The sequence below is a fragment of the Brassica napus genome, chromosome A9 (genome assembly GCF_020379485.1).
Source record: "Brassica napus cultivar Da-Ae chromosome A9, Da-Ae, whole genome shotgun sequence".
Taxonomy (NCBI): Eukaryota; Viridiplantae; Streptophyta; class Magnoliopsida; order Brassicales; family Brassicaceae; genus Brassica; species Brassica napus.
The window spans coordinates 8,050,270-8,072,580 of NC_063442.1; the positions used below are offsets into that span (position 1 = coordinate 8,050,270).

Genomic DNA, 22,311 nt, shown 5'->3' on the forward strand with positions numbered 1-22,311 from the left:
AACTAATTACACTAATTGTTTTAAGCAACCAGCTAATTCATAATTAAAGTATCCAAATATATATACACCTGTTCTCTTTGTTTATCAATTAAATTAAACCAATTCCATAGTTATCCAGATTAAAACTCATCCTTGGACCTTGCTGGTGACCTGATCAATAGGTATCACAAGAGCAGAGGTAGGAAAAGAATGACCCAAAAATTGATAGAAATAAAAAATCTACAAGTTCCGGTAATCTTTCATCAAATGATTAAATGCATGTGTTTGCACTACCAATTTTACGGTGGGATATATAATAGTGGTTCAAGGTTATTTTAAAGGTTGGCGTGGGCTTAGACAGGGTGATCCCTTGTCACCCTACCATAGTGATTAACTTCTTATTAACTATGTTGAAGCAACAACAAAGAATGTGGAAGTTGGTTATAACAAAAATTGTGAGAAAACAAGAATCACAGACTTGTATTTTGCAAACGATCTCCTATTTTCACCAATGGGAGCTCTTAATTTAAACAATTTTGAAACAATAATATGAACGAAAAAATGCGTTGGTGTGCTCGTGGTCTTTAAGAACAAATGGATTTGAGCAAAGAAAAAGACAATTGTTGCAAACTGGTCGTGAAGATGTATTTGTTAGGCTCCAATTCAATCTTATCTGTGATCTTTTATCCTGCTTTGACATACTTACAATCATTTTCCCTTTGTTTCTTACCAAATCGATCCTCCTTCATTCTCAGCCAAATGAGACAAGCTCAACCATTAGTTTGATATTTTCCTACAAACACACAGAAACCCGTTGCAGTCACACAGTCAAGTCTACACAAAACATTTTCTTAGAGGACATCAAAGGTTCTCAATCTCAAGTATGGTTTTGAAGCTAATATCTTCATTAACAATGCTTTGCTTGATTTGGATGGACATCAAAAACAGTGTTTATCTAAAGAACACAAAGGGAATACATCTACGAGAAAGAATGCAAGGGTAGAGATATTCAACGTTATGCAAAGAGTTATCAGTGTATCTGCGCTTGACTAACCCCTAAACACCAGACTCTACGGATTTCAACTCATACCATCTATAGTATAGATTAACTAGGGATTATCTTATAATATAGTAAATGTTAATACCTTTGACCTTTGGCCTCTTATTTTACAGTCTTATTAGGCTGCTGATTTTCCACAACTCAATACGATCTCAACAAGCTGAATGTTGCCGCTTAGTAAAGATGCCTTTCGAGATGGCAAAAATGAGAAGCCATCCACAAGTTTAACGCAATTCAGACCCCATTTCACCATGAGGAACTCGATCAGATGATGCCCACTGCAGTATAAAATCCAAACACAAAATCACCATCCTAATCTTTTGCAGATAAGTTAGATGATTGACAAGGATGAATGAATTGTGTACCTCCTGTTGTGATACGTAGTGATAAAAACTGCATCTCGAGAATTCTGAAGCAGGAAAGAGACGGTGGCAAAGAGATCATCGAACGCTATACAAAACAAAAGGTTCGGGATTCGCATTTCAGCTCATGGTAAGAATAAACTAGGAGAGGTAACGACTCCACAAGGGAAAAAATAGAAGGCCAAGACAAAGAAAGAGCATAATGAACTAACTAACCACTTGAATCATATAAAACATCAGCTCCAAGTATAATGTTAGGCCGCAGATCAAATATGGTTGCATCCCACACTCCCCAAGTGAGACCCATTACCTGGAGAAATACACAAACCATAAGGTAAAGGTATGTTTATATGACACAAACAAACATATACGCTCCTAAGCGTCATATATGCAATAAACGATGATGTGGGCAATTGTTAATTCAGCGGGTGTAAAGTTGAAGAAAAGTGAAAAGTGGTATACAAACTTACATTACAGTTGAGATTGTTAAGCTCACAAACTCTTGTCATATTCTCCAAAACCTGCACATGTATCATGTATGGTGAAAGACAAACTCATAATCTGTGAACCAAATGAGAAAAGCTTATTTAAAAGCTTTAATACCTCTGCTTTGCTTGAGTCATCGGTAAGGGTGACGTTAGCTCCAACCTTAGCAGCTACTAAACCAGGCAAGGAAGTGCCAGCTCCTAGCTGCAAGTTACATCAAACACAAGTCTAAGAGAAAGTATAAAAGTCAAAAGAGAGATCTCATTAGTTCATTCAAACACAGAACACAATCCGAATCCTGTAATCAGCAGAAACTACAGAGTGGTTGCCATCTTTGAAACATTATTCAGGCAATCTTTGGTCTCAATTTCAATTGAGAAAGCAGGAGAAGTTTGTTTACCTCGAGAATGGTAGAGCCACGAAATCGAGATCGCTGTTGCCAGACATACTCGGCGAGGATGACGCTACAAGGCCAAACGAACAAACCGTACTCTTCCTTCATATTCTACACACAAACGAACGAACAATCAAAACGAAACCAGCGGAAGAAAAGAAGAAGAAGAAGATCGCCGTTCATACCTCGATAACAGATACAGAGATGGAAGTTTCGGAATCTCCATCATCATCACCGTAGAAATCATGCTGAGAGATGGTCGTCGTCGTGGCAGTAGTAGTCATCGTAGTAGTCTTGAGATTTTGAAATTAGGGTTTTTGATTTAAGTGAAGAAGAGGAAAGTCCCACATCGGTAAGTAGTGAAGTTGGGGAAGCTATTGTTTGGGTATAAAAGGATAGGTGTTGGGTTAAAGTAAAAGCATGATCCTTCAGGCAAGTGAAAGGGGAAATGAGGAGTGGTTATTTTCTCGCTTTTATTATGCGAGAAGAGCGTTTCGCTCCGCCTGTTACGACAATTGAGCACTCTCCTTTGTCTTACCATCTGATCCCTCTCCTGATTGGTCAATCTTTTTTAAAACAAAATTATTTTAAAAATATACTAATTATATTAATAGTTATTATTAATATTATCTTTTAAAACCAATTTTTTTCTAAATAATATTATTAGTAAAAATAATTACTGTTTATATACGTATATTAGTAAATATAATTTTTTTAACTCTGTTATTTATTTAGAGTCTCTGCTATAATAAAATGTTTTATGTTATACTTTTTACGTTAAATATTCAAAAAGAGTTGTATTACTGATGTTACCGGGTAGATTTTTGATCCACATTCTACTTTTGAAGATCATGGTGTTGTTTACATTGACCGCTGGGAGTTGGTTGTTCATTGCCTTAAAAGGATTCAAGAAAGAAAAGAAACAGACTCACTAGGAACGTTAAACGAAAACTATATAGTTATCAAAACCGAACGTGCACATCAAAGACTAAGTCAAAATCTTCTGGAGCAACCTCAACTGCTTTGGAAATTTTTGTGTTGTTTTTGCAAGATCAGCATTAGAAACCAGAAGGTAGGCTAAGACATAGCAAGAAACATGAATGAGAGAATAATTAAACGCAACAGAAAAAAATAGTTTGTCTTTAAAAGGGAAAAAGGACCATAACAACGTAAGGTGCTCTTATTATGCTGCATCATATCAAAGAAACACACAAACCATAAAACTTAAAAATTTCAAACCATAACCTTGCAATTTTTCTTGGATGATCATGTCTATCTTGTTCTCTATTTCAGGTGTAAGATAATTTTTCGAGTCACCGACTTCCCCTTTACGGAAAAAAAAACTTGTGCTCCACACTGTTTATTGTCCCTGTTTTGTTAACTTCCAAACTGCTCAGATTACGCAGAGAGCAAAGGTCCAAGATCTTGTCCACAGATCCACTATCTTCTTTTTGCTTAGTAAAAGGACAATCCAAGAAGTCCGCAAGTCTCTTGATCTGATCACGAGGCTCGGCTTTCATTTCCTCATACCTCATGAAAAGGACATGCTTGGGGTCTTCCAAGCTTCCTCTCCAGTAACTCAAGAGGTGTTCCCAAAAAGGTCCAAAATAGTTAGTTCCATTGCAGAACTCTTCAAACCTAGACTCGAGAACGCTTCTGGTTGGTTCAATTTTATAAATAGCACTGCTATAAAACCAACACGAAATCAACGTGTCCTTCACGTCCCTACACACGTAAACAATCTTGCAAGGAGAGTGCTTGAGGGTTTCGTGCATCGTGTGCAGTGGCATGTGCGTCGAGAACAACCTTGGAGGTTTAGAGAACTTGGCTAGGTTAGGACTTGAGCTTTCGTGGTACATATCAATCTCCAAGAATGGTATAATGCAATGAGGATTATTATATAGAAGAGGATGATCAGCATCATCAAAAGAATGTTTCTTTGATCTCTCAAGGAGAGCGACTGTGAGAGCCTTGAGCCAAATAGTGCCTGATTTGGGGTACGAAGCGATATCAGTGTCTTGCGGTTGAAAACCTCTCTGGAAATTGAGAATACCTTGGAGGGTGTTGTAAAAATACCAACATCCTTGATATTTACAAATCTTATGCCCTTGGTAATCTATGTGTGAATGAAGCGAAGAGATCAACTTCTTGGTTTCTTCACTTATCTTGTCGTCTCCTATGTTGGACGGAAGCTCCTTCGGATCCATTTGTTTTGTTGGTTCTATACTTCTTGTTACAAAAAGATGTGGTTTAAGCTTCAAACGAAGTCATAATAGATATAAGGAGGGCTGGGCAAAAAGACTCAAATCCGAAGAACCAAACCGAACTCGATCCGAAAAAGTAGTACCGAATCTGAACCGAAATTGATTAAATATCCGAACAGGTTTAAAATTTTGATATCCAGGGAACCGAAACCGATCCGAACTGAAGTATTTCGCTTACATTATAAATATATCAATTATTTTTAATCTAATGTATATTAAAAACATCTAAAATATATAAAATACTTTTAAGTTGTCTGAAATACTTGAAAATATATACAAATAGTCAAAAGTACATGTCTAAAATAGCTAAAATATACTCAAAACACCAAAAATACTTAAAATATCTATTGATTCTCTATCAAAATATTCAAACCAAACTAATTTATATGTTAAGTTTAGGTATTCTGACATATGTTATTAAAATTTATATAATATTTTATTTACAGATTTTGAGAAATTTAAACTATATATTGAATTTTAAAATTTTAAAAATTATTTAAATGGGTTATCCGAACCCAAACCGAATTATCAAAGATCCAAACCGAACCCAAACCGAATCCGCAAAGATCCAAACCGATCCCGAATCAAAATTTAGAAATACCTGAATAGAACTGAAGTCTTTGGGGGTGATTGGTTGGGATTTAACTTAGTACTTTAACTTTAATTTTTCCTAAAGCACTAATTCTAACCAATCATGCTTTAGCTTTATTTTCTAAATTAAAGTTTACAGCAAAATTTAATAAATGTTTGCCAATCAAGTTGTAGCTTTATTTTTTTCAAGATACAACAAATAAAGTAAAACTTTAACTTTTCTATTTGTTGACAAAAATCCTACATCCTTATTATTTGGGCTTTAGAAAAAATAAACTCATAACTGAAAATACGACGTAAGGAAAACCCTAACGTAACACTTGTTTTATAAATACCTAGCTTTTATAAATACATAGCTTTTCTTCTTCAAAGCATTAAGTCTAGAAAACTAAATTTTCAAATACGTTTTCCAAATCACGTGAGAAAGAAGAACAACTATTGCCTGTTGGAGCTACACCTGTCCATCGGTAAGAAAACCAAACATATGATTAAGTTAATGCTTTTAGTGGATCCCGAGAGGTCAAAGACCCACAATTCAGATATGGCATCCTTATTTCCAGCGTTTCAATTTCTAAAATCTAATAGTAAAACAGAAGCAACTAAATTCAATACTATAGTGGTTTAAATTATGAGTTCACGCTTCTCAAAGGCGACTAAGACTAAACATTACTCTGTTTGTTTCATATTTGTGTTATTATGTGTATATATGATACATGGAAGGCTTTCGAGATGAAATTGCAATGAATTTATGGAATTCTCGTAGATAAATTTATTATTATTTAGATGGTGGTTTTCCTTTGACTATTTTTTTTAATTTTAGATGGTTTTCTTTATTTTGGATAGATTTTATAAATTGTTATATTTTTAAATTAACAGAAAAGTTTTTTTTACAGCTACAACACATTTTATCCAATCATGTTTTATTTTACAAAAGTACAGCCAATAATTTACAGCTACAGTTATCATAACTACAGCAAAAATCTCTGCAGAAAAATATACTTTAGTAAATGTACAGCTACAGCCAATACACTTACAGTACAAATTCTACAGTAATTTTTTTACAGTACAGTCCAACCAATCACCCCCTTTAATCCCGAAAACCCAAAACCCGAATAAACCCGGACCAAACCTGAATGGGTATCCGAACGTCCACCCCTAGTTGTCACTGGTAAAAATAACAAGGGAACAAAACCTAATTTAATTTGCTGGTAATAAAGACGAAACCTAAATTAAATTTCTGGTAGCAAGAGACAAACCAATATATTAAGGGCTTATGTTAAGACAAAATATTGGATGTCATTTTATACCCACTTTTTCACTGTTGAACTCACTTTTAAGTTTTAAATTATTGCAAATTATACCCTTCTTTTTTTTTGTATATTAAGCTAAGGGAGTGTTAGTGGAGGTCTTACATTTTTATAAAGTTTATTGATTTTAAAAGTTGAGAGATTTGTTAACTTTGAAAAGAGTTGTAGACAATTTTGTATATTGTAAAAATCTATGAAAATAAAGTAATGTAATAATTTTAAGAATTCAATAAAAACATGTAGTATTTTCAAAATATTGTTTTATGAGTTAAAATATTAAAAATTCAACTCCCAATAACACTTGTAAAATCATTAAAATCTATAAATTTTGAATAACAAATGATTTTGTATAGAGTTATAGAATTATCAAACCAATAGCACTAGATTTTAATGAAAATGAATTTTAAAAATTATTTAAATGGGTTATCCGAACCCGAACCGAATTATCAAAGATCCAAACCGAACCCGAACCGAAATTTAGAAATACCCGAATGGGTTGAAATCTTTAATCCCGAAAACCCAAAACCTAAATAAACCCAAACCAAACCCGAATGGATATCCGAACACCTATCCCTAGACATAAGAGAAGAAATTAAGCCAGGAAACAGATATTGCTGGTAAAAAAACAAGGGAAATTTAATTTGCTGGTAGCAATTGACAAACCAATATATTAAGAAGAAATATTGGATGTCATTTTATACCCACTTTTTCACCGTTGAACTCACTTTTAAGTTTTAAATTATTGCAAATTATACCCTTCTTTTTTTGTATATTAAGCTAAGGGAGTGTCGGTGGACGACTTACATTTTTATAAAGTTTATTGATTTTAAAAATTGAGAAATTTGTTAACTTTGAAAAGAGTTGTAAACAATTTTGCATATTGTGAAAATCTATAAATGTTTGTTTATTATTTATGGAAAAATAATATTATTCATCTAAAATAAAGAATTACGACACATATACAATACAATTCTAATTAATAATAATAGAAAATCTGTTACTTCTAAAACTATACATTCTTTGTTCCATTTTTTGAATGAAAGTATCTTCGTAAACACACAAAATATTTTGTCACGTTGCAATTATACATACACACAATATCTGTCTCTTTATACTGACGTTACTGTGTTTTCTTTCGTGAGGTGCGGACTGAGAAGGAATACAAGGTACGAGTCGATCATGTTTTTATGCCGGCACATAGTGCGCGCCGGTCGCCTAGTTATGAATCTAATTTCACTCGCACCCCCCCTAAATCACTTATTTAACAAAGACTTTTGCATCTAGTTGGGCTTAAATATAAGCCCACGCAAAAGAATATTGGGAAGTGGCCACGTCATCAAGCTACCTTGCTTCCGCGACTTGACTTTTATCGTCCTCCTCTTGCCCCCAAACCCTGAGAGAGAGAGAGAGAGAGATCGAAGCAAAGAATCATCATCCAATTGCACAACATTCTGAAATTCTCGCCACCGTCTCGCACCGCTCTGTGTAAATCCAGATTCGATTGCTACTATTATCTTATCCCCTTTCGAATTCGTCCCTTCCTGATCCCCAATAACTCCAAGATTAGGCATTGTTAGGAAGATGATTCATTGGGGTGGAGTTACCTGCTGCCTCAGCGCCGCCGCTCTTTATCTTCTCGGCCAGAGTAGCGGCAGGGACGCTGAAGTTCTCAAAACCGTCACTAGGGTTAACCAGCTCAAGGAGTTAGGTATTCGTTCTTCTACTCTCTGTTTTTTTCCTGTTCAATGATTGTTGATACTTTTTTTTTCTCTGTATTTTGCAGCGCAATTGCTAGAATTAGATAGCAGCAAGCTTTTGCCTTTCATTGTGGCTGTGTCTGGAAGAGTTGGCTCTGACACACCTATCAAGTGCGAGCATAGTGGCATACGCGGCGTTATCGTCGAGGAAACTGTATGTGTCTACTTATTATAATCTAGTTTGTGTTTGGTTAGGTGTATGTGAAACTATAGCAATCGTATTGATGTGTTTTCAGGCGGAGCAACACTTTCTGAAGCACAATGAGACTGGTTCTTGGGTTCAAGATAGTGCTTTGATGCTATCTATGAGTAAAGAGGTTCCTTGGTTTCTGGTAAGTCAAATCTAGTTGCTTACTGTTTTTGATGTTTCTTAAAAACCATCTCTCAGATTGTATGATTGTTTGTGAATAGGATGATGGGACAAGTCGTGTGAATGTAGTGGGAGCTCGTGGTGCAACAGGCTTTGCCTTGACTGTTGGTAGTGAAGTGTTTGAAGAGTCAGGGCGGTCTCTTGTACGGGGAACACTTGATTATCTCCAAGGCCTTAAGGTTTTTTGCTTTTCTATACGGGTTGCTTTTTTGCTGACCTCTCGTTTTGCTTAAGCGGGTATTGTTATGTTTCAGATGCTTGGAGTAAAGCGCATTGAGCGTGTTCTTCCTACTGGAATGCCTCTAACTATTGTTGGTGAGGTATGTCGTATTCTTAGTGTTCTTTTTTCTTTCATCTCTTTTGCCTAAGTTGTTATATAGCAATAGTATTTGTAGAATGCTGGATTCATCTTTCTACAGAGGCAGACTTGATGAAGAGTTTGATTTTAATTTCTGTTACTGGCATGTATGACAGGCTGTCAAGGACGATATTGGAGACCTCAGGATTCAGAAACCTGAAAGAGGGCCTTTCTACGTCTCTCCTAAATCACTAGATCAGCTCATTTCCAATTTGGGGAAATGGTCAAGGTCATGTCTCTCTTCTCTATTGGTACTTATTCTATTGTAGGAAAACACGATGAGCCAAATTGATTGATAAGAGTCTTATTTTACAGGTGGTACAAGTATGCCTCCATGGGTTTAACTGTTTTTGGTGTGTTTCTAATTACAAAGCATGTCATTGACCATGTTCTTGAGAGAAGACGCCATCGAGAGTTACAGAAAAGGTATTGTCACATATTCGTCCCATTAGAAAGTGAATAGTTGTCCTTAAGTATATGAGTACTAGCTCAGTTTGTGTCCCTCGAGAATTTTATCAAAACAAAATTAAGCAGTGTCAGCTATTGTTGCAGAGTGCTTGATGCAGCAGCTAAGAGAGCTGAGGAGACTGAAGGTACCCATTGGTGTTTGTTCTACTCATAAATAGGTTGCACAGGTTCTGACCACAAAACTTTTCTCTCACCAGGTTCAAACGGGGCACATGAGAGCGTTTCAGATTCTACCAAGAAAGAAGGCGCTGTTCCTGATCTCTGTGTGATCTGTCTAGAGCATAACTATAATGCTGTGTTTGTTCCGTAAGCATTCTTCCTCTTCTTTTTTTGGCTGTTTCTACCATTTGCAACTTGGTAAAAAGAACGTGTGTGTTGTTGGTACTTCTCGCAGGTGTGGTCATATGTGCTGCTGCACCGCATGCTCCTCCCACTTGACCAGCTGTCCACTTTGCCGAAGACGTATAGATCAGGTGGTTAAGACATATCGTCACTGAGCAAACTCAACTCAGAGCTCAGAAGCATTCTCTACTCGAATCTGGTCTGTAAATACCGCAAGATCAAAACGTTACAATTCAGTGTTCGTAATCCTCTTTTGTTTGATTTCAAGAACAGTACATTTAAATTATATGAAAACATAAGGTGTTTGCTCGATCCACGAAACAGTAAATTCGTTTTTAACTATTCTTGTCGCTGCCAATTACATCAGGCGTTTACTCGATTCAGCTCATCCTGTTTGAATCTTCCTTGCTTCTATCTTGATTACATCTGTCTTCTTCCCCAAAACAAGCTTGCAGTGTTTCTCACAAAAACGGAGAGATCAAAGCAGAGAATGAGCCAGCTCCAACAATCTGTACGATTCTCGGAGCCAGATCAAAGCAGAGAATGAGCCAGCTCCAACAATCTTATGGTTGTCAACCAAAAAAATAATGATGCGTCATAAAACACTAATATATTTTCACCTGATATGTTATGCGTAATATGTGTACACATGGTCGCTACAGAAGCATGGATGTTAGTTTCCATGGATGTTACTTTTAGATTCAATTTTAACATTTTTCTTTACTTTGAACTATAAAGACATAATATTTGAATTTCCTTCAAATATTTTCCACTTATCGACGAGCCATTCATTTAGCGTAGGAAATTTTCTAATTACTGGGTCGTCCTTAGATGATACGTGACAATGTATGTAACTTGAAAACTTACTCTGCTGCTTTCTATTTCATACTGGCTATAAAGCCAGTCATATGTTCATAATCATGGATTCACGATTGTCCACAAATTAAGGAACCATTCCATATGCGTCGGATACTATTAAATTACAGGTAACAATAACAAATATCACTACAGATTTTTCCTACTAAGGCTACCTGTATTTTTAAACTAAATCAACCTCACAATCTATCGAATTCACTGACACCCGCATAAATTCTTCCCCCGTTTGTCCAATGGCAATCACCTTTTAGAACATTCACACAACCATTACATCAAATGCAAACTCAACACACAAACAAAATAGGGTTGTAGATTTAAGGGAGGATCCATTAAACTACTTGGATACTAATTGGAAACAAAATTCATAAACAGTTTTAAGTGAAATGAAACATTTATACAGTTCAACCAATTAAAATTAATAATCTTTGTTTATTCTACTCATCACCTCATATAATTTATAATAACAAAAAAATAGATACTAAAAACTTTGAAATGCGTAAAACAAAAAATATGAATAATTTAAAATGATTTTATAATTGTTTGGCTACTTATATTTTTATAATAAATTATAATATTTATAAATAAAATAAACATACTATATATATAATCAACATTTGAATTTAAACAAAAACTCCGGACGTAATCCAGACCGACCCTAGTATAAATATATATATATATATATATATATATGGTGGATGTGTTTTTTTGGGAACGCATATATATGGATGTATAACTATAATTTTTTATACTATTATTATATTCTGTTGTTTATGGTGGAAGGAAATAATGTGAAAGAAGAAATGATTAGTTTCTTATTATTTTTTGTAAATGTTACAAGAGAAAATTGGCGTCTATGTATCCATATGTGGCAATAGTTAGAACTATGCCCTCAGCCTTTTAACACCATCTCTCTTTCTAATATTTTCCCACTGTCCTAAACTCTAATTCTTTCTCCTCTTATCTCATAGGTTCTGCATCTCTCAGCTTTATCTCCTCTGAGGTTCTAGGTTCTCCAACTCTACATCTCTCTTCTCATCTGAAGCGTTATGAGTGAGTTTGAAATAATATTGATTGATTTTCATTTTACTCTCATCCATTTTCAAGTACATAAGAGACTGGCAAATATGGATTTGAAAAGAAGTTTGGGATGATGAAGACCGAAAAAGAATATACCACTTAAAAGATAATATTTAATATAAATGCTAATAAAAAGTGTTATTTATGATTCCCTCCGTTTTTTAATATAAATCGTTTTAGAATTGTGCACGTAAATTAAGAAATTATTAATTTTTTATTTTTTTAAACCAAAAACATCATTAATTATTTATCTAACCACAAATCAACCAATAATAAAATAGAAGGTATACTATCACTGGTCATATAACATTAAATGTTAATAAATTTTACATAAAAAACTGAAAAACGTCATATAATTTAGAACATAAAAATTTCTGTAAAACGACTTATATTAAAAAACAGAGGAAGTATTAAATATGTTAGATACTATCATTCTGACTATCTGTTACATAATTAGCGGTCAAAACAACTAGTACTTCATTGAAAAATGTGATGAGGATAAGAATTATGAGGTTTAAATCTATCCTACATTGTTCCTATTTGCAGACCTACCTCAGCAACAAAGCGTACGAAATCCTCTTCCACATCTTTCCCTTTGTCATATCGTCGTACTTTACCAATTCTTCTCTCTTCACGAAGGGATTAATCGTCATCCTTAACCTAAAAATATTGATAATTCCTCTCTAAACTTAAGCAAGGGCATTTTCCTAATTTGAGACTCATTTGGAGATATTCCCCTAGATGTTTCTTGTTACAAAGAGAATGAGAAAGTGTCACTATTTATAGTGGAAAGGTTACTTCGTCCTTTATTACATAAGTTTAGGGATAAAAGAAAAACCATGAGCTAGAAAACAACACAAACATATATTCACACCATATCCTTATCAACAATTTAGAACACTCATTACAACATCAGCTTGAAAGTAAATATCGTCCGAAAACAACCTCTAATAAAAAAACAAAAGAAACAAACTTATATATAGACAAATTAGCATGAGTTCCTCTCATGTGATTGATTCATTAATTTAAAACGAAGAAGGAAAAGAAGAAGATAAGGCAGAGGATCCCAAGGTCATTGATGGATCTTGATTTCCGACAAGAGATGAACCTCCCACGTTAATGTTAAGGTTGTCCCAGAAGAAAAAATTAGAGCACTGTTGTGAATTTATCCATTCATCATAGTTTAGTTCTTGCTTCCTTAAACATTCAAATGTGGACGCTATATCTCCATCTTGAGCATTATTATTGTCAACTTGGGAGATGTTATTAACATTTCCCCCGACCAACGCCGGTAGTTTGTAACTTGTAACTGTCTCGGTATTTGAATTGGTAGAATTGCTGAACAAATTTGACACCATCGTAGGAACTTGAAACCGTTCTTGTTGAGGAAGGTTCATATCTCCCTGTTCCGTGTTATGTGTCAAAAATGATTGTTCGAAGACACTTCCTCTTCCTCCTGATTGTGTGTCATAATCATTGTTATTGTTGTTATTGTTTGTGATGATGTTTTGAGAGAACATTCCTTCAAGGACAGGAAGTGTTGTGTCTAGCATGAAAAGATGAGGTTTATGGGAGAAAGGGGCTTCTTGAATCTTGGCATTAGTTTCTTGATCATACGGAAAATTTAGTTGGTTAGGAGAATCCATAAAACCATCAAAATGCAAGTTATCGATGGTCGAAGTGGTGGTAGTTGAGGGGAGAGCCGTAACAGTTGATGTAGCTTCCACGTTCAATGTCACGGTAGTTTTAGATGGTTGATGACGATAATAGTGGTGGTGCGGTTTTCGTATCTTTTTCTTGATCCATGAATTCCAATAATTTTTTATCTCGTTATCTGTTCTTCCAGGTAAATGACTTGCGATATGAGCCCACCTGAAAAATGATGTACAAAAGTAATGAGAGAAACATTAAGCAATTAAGCACATACATGATAGATGAGTATATACGCACGTGTCCGTGTGTACATTTTTCTTTTTCCTAATAATGCATACATGTGTGTGTACGTCTGGTGGACTACGTACATTTTGAGAATGTTCGATTAAGTGACTTGAAATGTACACTACTATGTAGCTCAAGCAAGTAGACAAAATAACAAGATGAATGAAACTACACGCTAATAAATCTTTAGTCATCAACCGTAGGCTGGTCGTTGCTTAGAACCGTGTCTAAACTTATTAATACTAATAAATTTATACATTTATACAAACTGATTATATAATAATAAAATATATTATAATTTAGCTTGTATCCCAAACCCAACAAGCTTATTATTAAAAACTGGTATCAATCATCAAAAAGTATAAAAATAATTTAAATATGTGATATGCATAATAATACAAGGATAATTCTCTCAAATATTATTTTTTATGTTTTTGTTACAAAAATAGCACTCAAAAAATAAAATGACCAAAATAAATTTTTTTTTTATTTTGAAAATTTTAATATATATTTTTTTGTTTTTTTTTTAATTTAAAACATATCCCCAAAACCGCACTCCACCTCACTCCTTAACTCTAAACACTAAATCTAGATTAGTTAATCTTTGGATATAAGTGCATATTTACCTTTTAATAAAATTTATTTTAGTCATTTTCTTCATTAAAGTCTATTTTTGTGAAAATAAACTAAAAATGACTATATAAGAGAATTTCTCATAATTATTAAAACAATTTAGTACATGATATATATATATATATATAGGTTAAAAATTAGAGAAAATATAAACCTGTTTCCTACAACTCCATGAAGACTTATAATTAATTTCTCTTCTTCAGGAGTGAACCGTCCTCTTCTGATATCAGGCCGGAGATAATTTATCCATCGTAATCGACAACTTTTTCCGCATCTTTGAAGCCCTAATTTATCAAATAGGCATTGTAAATACTAGATTGAATATCTTTAAGTTTTTTTTTTTTGGGTCAACAGATTGAAATTATATACTTTAAATAGATATAGACAATGTAGTACCTGCTTTTTCAGGGACTTCGCTCCAACATCCATAGCCATGAGTTGTGATATATCGAATGAGCTTCTCATCTTCTTCTGGTGACCAAAGCCCTCTCTTCACCTTTTGCTGGTTGCAACATGAGTGATGACCCATGATTAGTGGTTCGATCTTCAAATTAACTTAGTTGTAACTAACAACTTAATCACAATAATTATCTTAAATTAATATTTTATATGTATATGTAGCACACTTTGTTTCTTTCGTGGGTTGTGTTTCTGAGGGTTTTTAGCTATAGAAGAAAGAAGAAGAGGAAATGGAGGGGTTTAAAAGCGAACCCAAAAGAAGATAAATAAAGTTCAAAAAAACAAAATAAAATATAAATATATTTTTTTTAGCAAAGATAAATATACAAGGGACGAGATCAAGGTCTGGTCGGGTCCCAGGGGTGGCCGGGTGGGGCCTGAGATATTTCTTCATCGACCTAACCTTAAAACGACGTCTTATCTACTTTCTATTACATGGGCTGTTGCTCGTTTGTACGTAGAGAGATTTTGTTGTAGTATTATTACGTTAAGCCCTTATCAGTTATCACTTCATATTTTTATTTCTTCACGTACCTTTTTGTCTCCCGCTTTTTGTTTTTGCCTCTTTTTCAAGGACCTTAGGACCAAAGTTAGATTAATTGAACCGGGTTCTAGCTCTAGTAGTAAAGGATTTACAGTTGTGAGTACCATCACCTGTGTTCGAATCCCGGTCACTGAGGAATTAACATTTCAGCATCGTCAGGGACAGAAGACTGACACGTGGCAGCACGTAACTAGTCTCGATCATTTCTGTGAGGTCAGGATACCTCTGTATAATTCAAAAAAAGAAAATTAGATTAATCCATAGATTTTTATTTTTTTGAAAAAGATATTAATCCATACAACAAATCGCCATTATATATAGATTTAGAAATAACATATAAATTCCTTGTAAACTTTGCCTCATGAATGTTTAGGGTAGTAGGTATTAATATTATGCACCACTATATATTTATATAGAATCGTTTATTTATCTTTTTCTCTCTCTTTTCAATCAACTTCTTATGTAAAACTTGATGGTTACTTAATATATAAATGGAGATATTGGTAGATAAGTGAAGTATAAAGTATATTATTAAATAATATCTTGAATTGAACAGTGAAATAATCGGTTAACTTGTAATGATCTTCTTACATTTAATTTTAAATATACGTAAGTATATATGAAATTTAAATTTAACACACGTCCAATCCGGCTACTACAAGTCTGTAAATATCATATTCGCTCTAAAACAGAATGGTTTTAAGTTCGATTTATTCTTCTTCCATGTTTTTTTACTTTTTTTCTTTAAAAATACATTTTAGAGGTTTTATAGTTTGTTTATCACATCTTGTAAGTTTTAACGGTTCATTTCTGAAATGATATTTACCATTTGAAAAAAAAAAACATACAGCTTACAAAAATTACACGAAGCTTTTTCGACGGCATTTGGAATACAAATCAGTACAAGTTACCATTACAAGGCCTCGATTAGTTAGAAGACATATCCGGAGACCTTGTTGAAAATGAAATCGCTTCGTTTAGAATATATAGCCTTCAATGTTTTTTGTTTCGTATTGATAACTTGCAAAGATAGTGATACAATACTTATGCAATATTTATTCATATATATCATATCAGGTTTGTTCTTTCTGATGGCAGGACTTTGTTCGTTTTAACAAAGTGCTATTTTATTAAATTAATATTTTCATATACATTGTTTGAATTAGATTCCAACGGAGTCTAACAAAGTGTCATTGCATTTTATTCAGCTTACGGCACCTATATAAAGAAGATTATTCATCGTAATTTTAACGTGCTAAAATCTTTTATATATCATTATAGTATTCATGAATAAATTAATCATCAATTCGTCACTGATTAGACATTCCTCTTTTCAAATAAGTTCCTAACTAAAGAAATGTAAGCAAATGTGTACATATCAATACGATACATATGTTTTCATTTCACAAATACACTAATATGCACAGATTTTTACACTGTTAATTAATTAGACCTTCCCTTATAGCCTACTACAAATTTAGTACCAAAGGTTTGAAACATTGTTCATCTGTTTTTGTTATGTTTATTTGTTTCCTTATTCCGTCAATTAATTCCGTTCATTTCATAGAACAAGTTATTAGTGTTATTGAATCTCCACTTGAATTCATTCACTAGAAACAGTTTAAAACAGTACTCTGCATGCATCATTAGACTCTTGTTCCATTATTTTTTTTTATGTTTTTTTTTTCATTTCATATATTCCGTCCGTTAATTCCACTCATTTTATACGAACTTATTCCGTAGTGTCAGCGTTCAATCAACGTGATCGAGAAGATGATTTGCTGCTCAAAATGATAGCCATACACACATGTATGGTGAGACCCTATGTACGTAGATGAAATTGATGGAGAAGAGGGGCCGTTGGATTGGAGCAAATCAGTTACCAAACATCGATGTGAATATGATCACATAGAAAGATGACTTTTGCTTCTTTATATCGCAATCTTTTCCTCAGCTATTTCTCTATTCTACTCAATCTAGAAGAATCGTTTTTCAAAACCAAACACACTTACTATTAGTAAGAGCTAGTATTCAAGTAATTAATCATAGTTTCTCGGAACGTAATAACTAGGAACCTCTAAATTTGTAAAAATGAGCAATTGGTAATAATTCGGAACATTATATACATTTGAAAAAATATACATATATATATTGATACTCCAACTTAAATTTAGTTTTAGGTTTATATCAATGAAATCATTAAGCGCTTACCTTTAAGGAGGAGCAAGGAAATAACCCTTTTAGTTTGGGTCCACAATGTTTGATTTAACCGTATGATGTATGTTTTAATTAATTAATTAAAAACAAGCCTTTCAAGGGATGGTTGGTCGAGTTAATGATAATCATTAGATTGAGATGTCTCTACCATACACTGTTAAGTTTTTCTCTCCTTCATTTTTTTAAAAGGAAAAGGGTTAAACACGGGTCTATTAAAAACACAGACTTAATCTTCGAATGGGAGGTGCAGCCCACAACAGGCTCTCTTCCGGTTTTTATACGGACGTATCCGCAGCCGTGGTGATGAGCAGAACAATGTCACTTAGTTTCTACAGCAAAAAGATTAAACCCGGAATATGTTTACATTCAAGACCCGTTCCTACCACTGGACCACAAGGTCCGCTGAAAGCTTTTTTTTTTTGATCAAGCTTTTCTTCTTCATGATCATATACTTCTGGTTTTTCTAAAAGCTGAAATTTGTTGTAAAAGAAAAAACATTAAAAAATTTAGCGTTGTATTATTTCAAAGATAACCAAATTAAAGATATATATATATATATATATATGGATACAGTGTTTGAATATATGTAAACATTAAGGAACCTATATATCTAGAATACAAATCTTATAATAGTTAAGGATCTAAATAATTCTTCGTAATATTTTTTTGGATGTTCGTTATATGAAATAGCTTCTAAACACACATATGATGTGGTTTCTTTAACAACTAAACATAATTAAAGGAAAAGAGCGTATCATGCATCCACTCTTTTTCATGAGTACATCACTTGATATTTTTGAGATAATGCAATTTAATATGATAACAAATTTTTGAAGTAGTGACGTGGTAAATGTATCCGCCAAATTTTCATCTGACTGAATTTGTGAACTTATGTCGCAATTTTTTTTTTCTACAGTGTGTGTGTCTCGATGATTTATCTCGATCTTTCTAATTGATTTTTTGGTTTCATATCAATATTTTGAGAAGTGATAGATAGACCTCTATACTCCAAATCATAATTTTTTGGTTTCACAAAGATTAGCATGATTTTCCTTTTTGACATACATAATCACATTTTTACTAATTAAAGATCAATAACTTGCTCAATAGTATTATAAGTATAAATATGATATTTAATGATCACAATATATGTGAGAATTTTAATATCAAACTAGATTTTGACCCGCAAATTCGTGCAGATATTTTTCATTTTATGATTGTATACTTTTAATTTATTATAAATATTTTAAGTATATAACTTTAATTTTAGTGTTATATATTGTGAATATAAATCTATTATTTTAGTAAAATATATACATGGTAGCATCCATCATATTATTTTAGTAAATTTTATTGATATAGAATAGTTTTTGGATGTTATGATATTAAGTTTTTTTTTTGTTATTAAATTAAGACATCAAAATATTAGATTACTTCAAATTTTATAACATAGTTTGTTTTTTCATGTTACATTTCAAGAGGCTATTCTTTATTATCTATGATTATACCTTTTGAATTTTTTTTTAAAATTATCACCTTAAGTTTGCATACTTATTTTTAAAATTTTATATTTTGTCAAAATTGTTTGGAAAATTACACAACTGTATTTGAGGTGGGAGATTATATGATTTTCGAATTTTTTTTGTTACTAAATTAATACATTATTTTATATAAATAATTTTAATTTTGGTAAGATTTTTATATATCTCTAAGAATATTTTAATAATTAATATAAATATTAAATTTGATTTGTCATTAATATTTTGAATGAGTTATTAAAATTTCATAGTTTTTAATAACATATTTTTAAATAATATATGAACTAATGGTTAGTTATAAACTCTTATATTTTTGTATATTAATTTTTTTTAAACAAAATATTGTTGAGAGTTTCAAAATAAAAAATAAAATAATATGCAGTTGTAAATATAAAATTTTAACCTATGTTAATAAATTTATGTTTATAATTTTTTTCTAAAAAATATATTTTAATTTATGAATTTTAACACATTTTAATGATGAGTGATAATTTATTTAAATAAAGCTATTTTAAAAATAAAATAGATAAATTTACCCATATTTAATTCATATAGTACTTCTATTTTAATATAATACATAATATAACAAATATATATATATATATATAAATAGTATAGAATTTTATTTTCTTGTTTTATAATAAATTTTTAATTAATATTGAATTATAAAGTTATATATTATTTACGAAATTAACTAAGTGCTATTTTATAAAAATATTTAGAAGGTTGTAGGATTTTGTTAGATTCTTTCTCAACAGAATTTGTTATACTTAAAAATAAATTTAAATTTAAATTTATTTTATTATTAATGTAAATAATGAAATATGTCATATTAAATAGTTTTTTAGATGGTCTTAGTATTACTTGTTGGCAGTAGATAAAAAAATAGAACTTTGTTTTAATTGATTAGATTCTAGAAGAATATTTTGACCCAGACATATTTTAATATTTAATTTAGAATACATAAAGACAATAAATTTTGTAAGACCTTGTTAAATTATGATTTACTAAAACTATTTCGGATTTAGAATATATAAAGACAATATATGCATATATATTAATCATTAAAAATTATACCAAATACTTTTTTAAAAGTTTTTATAATATATAATATTTTATTGTCTAATAAATAAAAATTAGAAACTATAAATGATTTATATATTTTAATATATAATACCATAATTTCATTTTTTATATACATATCTGTAATTATCTATAACAGTTAACCATTTTTTTAATTCTGAAAGATTTTAAAAAGTATGAAACAGTTTACAAAGTCTTTTAAAATTTATTTTAGCTATTCCAAACTACAGAATATTTTTCATTAATTAATTAATCCAACCATTTAAAAAATTTAACTCTTTTTTATATTAATTTGTATTTTTCAAAATAAATTAAACTATCTTAGTATTATTAGCATAGTTTTATTTCTAGCGTGTTTGATTGATCTTAAATCATTCGTAGAAAATTTAATAGTTTTAACTATTTTAGGTTTAAATTTGAAAAAGTTAATGTCATAATTTTATTTGATTTAATAATTTGTATGTCAATAAATTTTCTAATCTCTAAAATATTTATTTCAGGTTATTTTTGCTTAAAATATGCTATTATTTATTTATAATTTTAAAAAATAAATAGTGAAATTATTAGTTTAATAATATTTTAATCATATTTTTGGACACATATTTTAATCATGTTTATAGCTCGTATTCTATTCTTAATGGACGAGTCTTTCACCTTGTCTTTGGCTACTCGAAATGGTTTCAGTAATAAATCCAACCGTCCAAAGAGTCTTTAACTCTACTAGATAATATTGTGTTTTTTGAAAGCCATATCAATTTTTGTAAATAGATAAATTAAACTCAATTCCTAGTATCTAAATATAAATTAACTAAAATTTGATTGAGTACACTTTACATTAACATGTAGTTTCTCATTTCATCATCAATTGCATTTCTGATTTGATTCTAGTTTGTTTATTGAGAAAATAAGAAACTTAGGTTCAGTTCCTAATCTAAATATCAGTTCAACTTGATTCACATTGAACCGGTTTGGTTTAGATGATTAACATTCTTATATTTTTAAAATAAAGGAGCATCTATATCTTATTAAAACTCAAGTACAAAATTGGAGTGTTTGGAGACTTGAATAGAACTATTAAAAAATTTGGAGTGTTTGGAAACATAGATTGCAGTCTTTTAAAAAAAAAATATTTTTGTTTGAAAACAAGAATAGTAGTATTAAGAAAAAAAGTAATGGGATTATGTTTTTTTAAAAAATTAAAAGTTATCTAGGCCACTTTTAAAATATACCAAAATGGGTCAATCTAATTGCCTAAATTTTTTTTTTCTAAACTAACCATAAAACAAAATTTAAAATTATATACATATTTTAAATCAAAATAATAATTCAAATTTGATTTATATCAAAAATTGATTCAAAAATATACATATATTCAAAAATAGATTTTTACTAAACTATTTCAATAACCATTATAAAAAAATATTGTCAATATATATAAGAAAAATATAATACAAAGCCCAATTTGAAATACCAACTCAAATTATGGTTTTTATATTTCATATTAAGTTTTAAAAATATAATATATGTAATTATTTATATGATGGTATGTATAAAATACTATTAATTATATGATTACTTATATGATGGTACATATAAAATACGATTAATTATATGATGATAAAATACGATATATAATAATGACTAGGGATGGGCTTTTGGGTACCCATACGGGTTTGGTTCTGATCGGTTTGTATTTCGGGTTTTCGGGATCAAAGATTTCAGCTTTATTAGAATGTTTCTAAATTTTGGTTTGAGTTCGATTTGGATCTTTGCGGGTTTGGTTTGGGTTTGGATAACTAATTTAAATTATTTTTAAAGTCTTAAATCATTATATATTTTAAATTTCTCAAAATGTATAAATAAAATAATATATTACATATAAATTTGAATAACATATGTCATAATACTTAAGCTTAACATATCAATTGGCTTGATTTAAAATTTTGGATACGGAATTAATAATTATTTTAAGTATTTTTGGTGATTTGAGTATACTTTAACTATTTCAGATATTTACTTTTGACTATCTATATATATTTTCAAGTATTTAAACCAATTTAAAAGTATCATTTTTGATGTTTTATATACGTTAAATCTAAAAATAATTAATATATATAAGTATATAAATCTATTTTTAGATAAATTCGGATACCCAAATACTTCGGTTCGGATCAGATTCGGTTCTCTAAATAACAAAATTTTGAATAA

At 31.1% G+C, this 22,311-nt stretch overlaps 4 protein-coding genes and 1 non-coding gene across 6 annotated transcripts; 2 read left to right on the top strand and 3 right to left on the bottom strand.

Annotated features, from left to right (window-relative positions):
• Nucleotides 1–406: 406 nt before the first annotated feature.
• LOC106450575 (histone-arginine methyltransferase METTL23-like) lies at nucleotides 407–3,423 on the bottom strand. 2 transcript variants are annotated; one of them, XR_001289431.3, is made up of 8 exons: nucleotides 2,467–3,423; nucleotides 2,288–2,392; nucleotides 2,005–2,091; nucleotides 1,868–1,922; nucleotides 1,618–1,711; nucleotides 1,405–1,489; nucleotides 1,125–1,317; nucleotides 407–772 (listed from the first exon to the last, which is right to left on the bottom strand). XR_001289431.3 is itself a non-coding variant. In XM_013892258.3 (8 exons), the coding sequence occupies exons 1-7, from the start codon at nucleotides 2,563–2,565 to the stop codon at nucleotides 1,158–1,160; spliced, it is 681 nt and encodes a 226-aa protein (XP_013747712.1). In that variant the 5' UTR covers nucleotides 2,566–3,423; the 3' UTR covers nucleotides 407–772; nucleotides 1,125–1,157. The 2 variants fall into 2 exon arrangements, 1 of the variants encoding a protein (XP_013747712.1); XM_013892258.3 differs by having other exon boundaries at nucleotides 1,872–1,922.
• LOC125578807 lies at nucleotides 2,725–2,830 on the top strand. The gene has a single exon (XR_007316890.1). It is a non-coding gene; the product is annotated as a small nucleolar RNA Z279/snoR105/snoR108 (small nucleolar RNA).
• Nucleotides 3,424–3,443: 20 nt separating the features above from the next.
• On the bottom strand, nucleotides 3,444–4,697 carry LOC106377643 (cytosolic sulfotransferase 5-like). Its single transcript, XM_013817909.3, has one exon. It carries the CDS (start codon nucleotides 4,486–4,488, stop codon nucleotides 3,610–3,612), a length of 879 nt encoding a protein of 292 aa, XP_013673363.1. The 5' UTR covers nucleotides 4,489–4,697; the 3' UTR covers nucleotides 3,444–3,609.
• Nucleotides 4,698–7,736: 3,039 nt separating this feature from the next.
• On the top strand, nucleotides 7,737–10,080 carry LOC106450566 (E3 ubiquitin-protein ligase SP1). The gene is made up of 10 exons (XM_013892247.3): nucleotides 7,737–8,151; nucleotides 8,227–8,354; nucleotides 8,437–8,532; nucleotides 8,612–8,749; nucleotides 8,825–8,890; nucleotides 9,045–9,157; nucleotides 9,244–9,354; nucleotides 9,481–9,521; nucleotides 9,594–9,702; nucleotides 9,791–10,080. The coding sequence occupies exons 1-10, from the start codon at nucleotides 8,025–8,027 to the stop codon at nucleotides 9,891–9,893; spliced, it is 1,032 nt and encodes a 343-aa protein (XP_013747701.1). The 5' UTR covers nucleotides 7,737–8,024; the 3' UTR covers nucleotides 9,894–10,080.
• A 2,456-nt stretch (nucleotides 10,081–12,536) lies between these two features.
• LOC106377635 (transcription factor MYB86-like) lies at nucleotides 12,537–15,112 on the bottom strand. Its single transcript, XM_013817900.3, has 3 exons — nucleotides 14,659–15,112; nucleotides 14,417–14,546; nucleotides 12,537–13,563 (listed from the first exon to the last, which is right to left on the bottom strand). The coding sequence occupies exons 1-3, from the start codon at nucleotides 14,789–14,791 to the stop codon at nucleotides 12,717–12,719; spliced, it is 1,110 nt and encodes a 369-aa protein (XP_013673354.1). The 5' UTR covers nucleotides 14,792–15,112; the 3' UTR covers nucleotides 12,537–12,716.
• Nucleotides 15,113–22,311: the final 7,199 nt, after the last annotated feature.

Bases quoted from the DNA above. Each gene is read 5' to 3' on its own strand.
- LOC106450575 (XM_013892258.3), bottom strand. From the start codon at position 2,565: ATGACTACTACTGCCACGACGACGACCATCTCTCAGCATGATTTCTAC. The intron at 2,393-2,466 runs GTATGAACGGCG...GTTTGTGTGTAG, and splicing joins TCTCTGTATCTGTTATCGAG to AATATGAAGGAAGAGTACGG. The intron at 1,923-2,004 runs GTATTAAAGCTT...ATACATGTGCAG, and splicing joins ATGACTCAAGCAAAGCAGAG to GTTTTGGAGAATATGACAAG.
- LOC106377643 (XM_013817909.3), bottom strand. From the start codon at position 4,488: ATGGATCCGAAGGAGCTTCCGTCCAACATAGGAGACGACAAGATAAGT.
- LOC106450566 (XM_013892247.3), top strand. From the start codon at position 8,025: ATGATTCATTGGGGTGGAGTTACCTGCTGCCTCAGCGCCGCCGCTCTT. The intron at 8,355-8,436 runs GTATGTGTCTAC...ATGTGTTTTCAG, and splicing joins GCGTTATCGTCGAGGAAACT to GCGGAGCAACACTTTCTGAA. The intron at 9,158-9,243 runs GTCATGTCTCTC...CTTATTTTACAG, and splicing joins AATTTGGGGAAATGGTCAAG to GTGGTACAAGTATGCCTCCA.
- LOC106377635 (XM_013817900.3), bottom strand. From the start codon at position 14,791: ATGGGTCATCACTCATGTTGCAACCAGCAAAAGGTGAAGAGAGGGCTT. The intron at 14,547-14,658 runs GTACTACATTGT...TTGATAAATTAG, and splicing joins CGAAGTCCCTGAAAAAGCAG to GGCTTCAAAGATGCGGAAAA. The intron at 13,564-14,416 runs GTTTATATTTTC...ATCATTTTTCAG, and splicing joins CATGGAGTTGTAGGAAACAG to GTGGGCTCATATCGCAAGTC.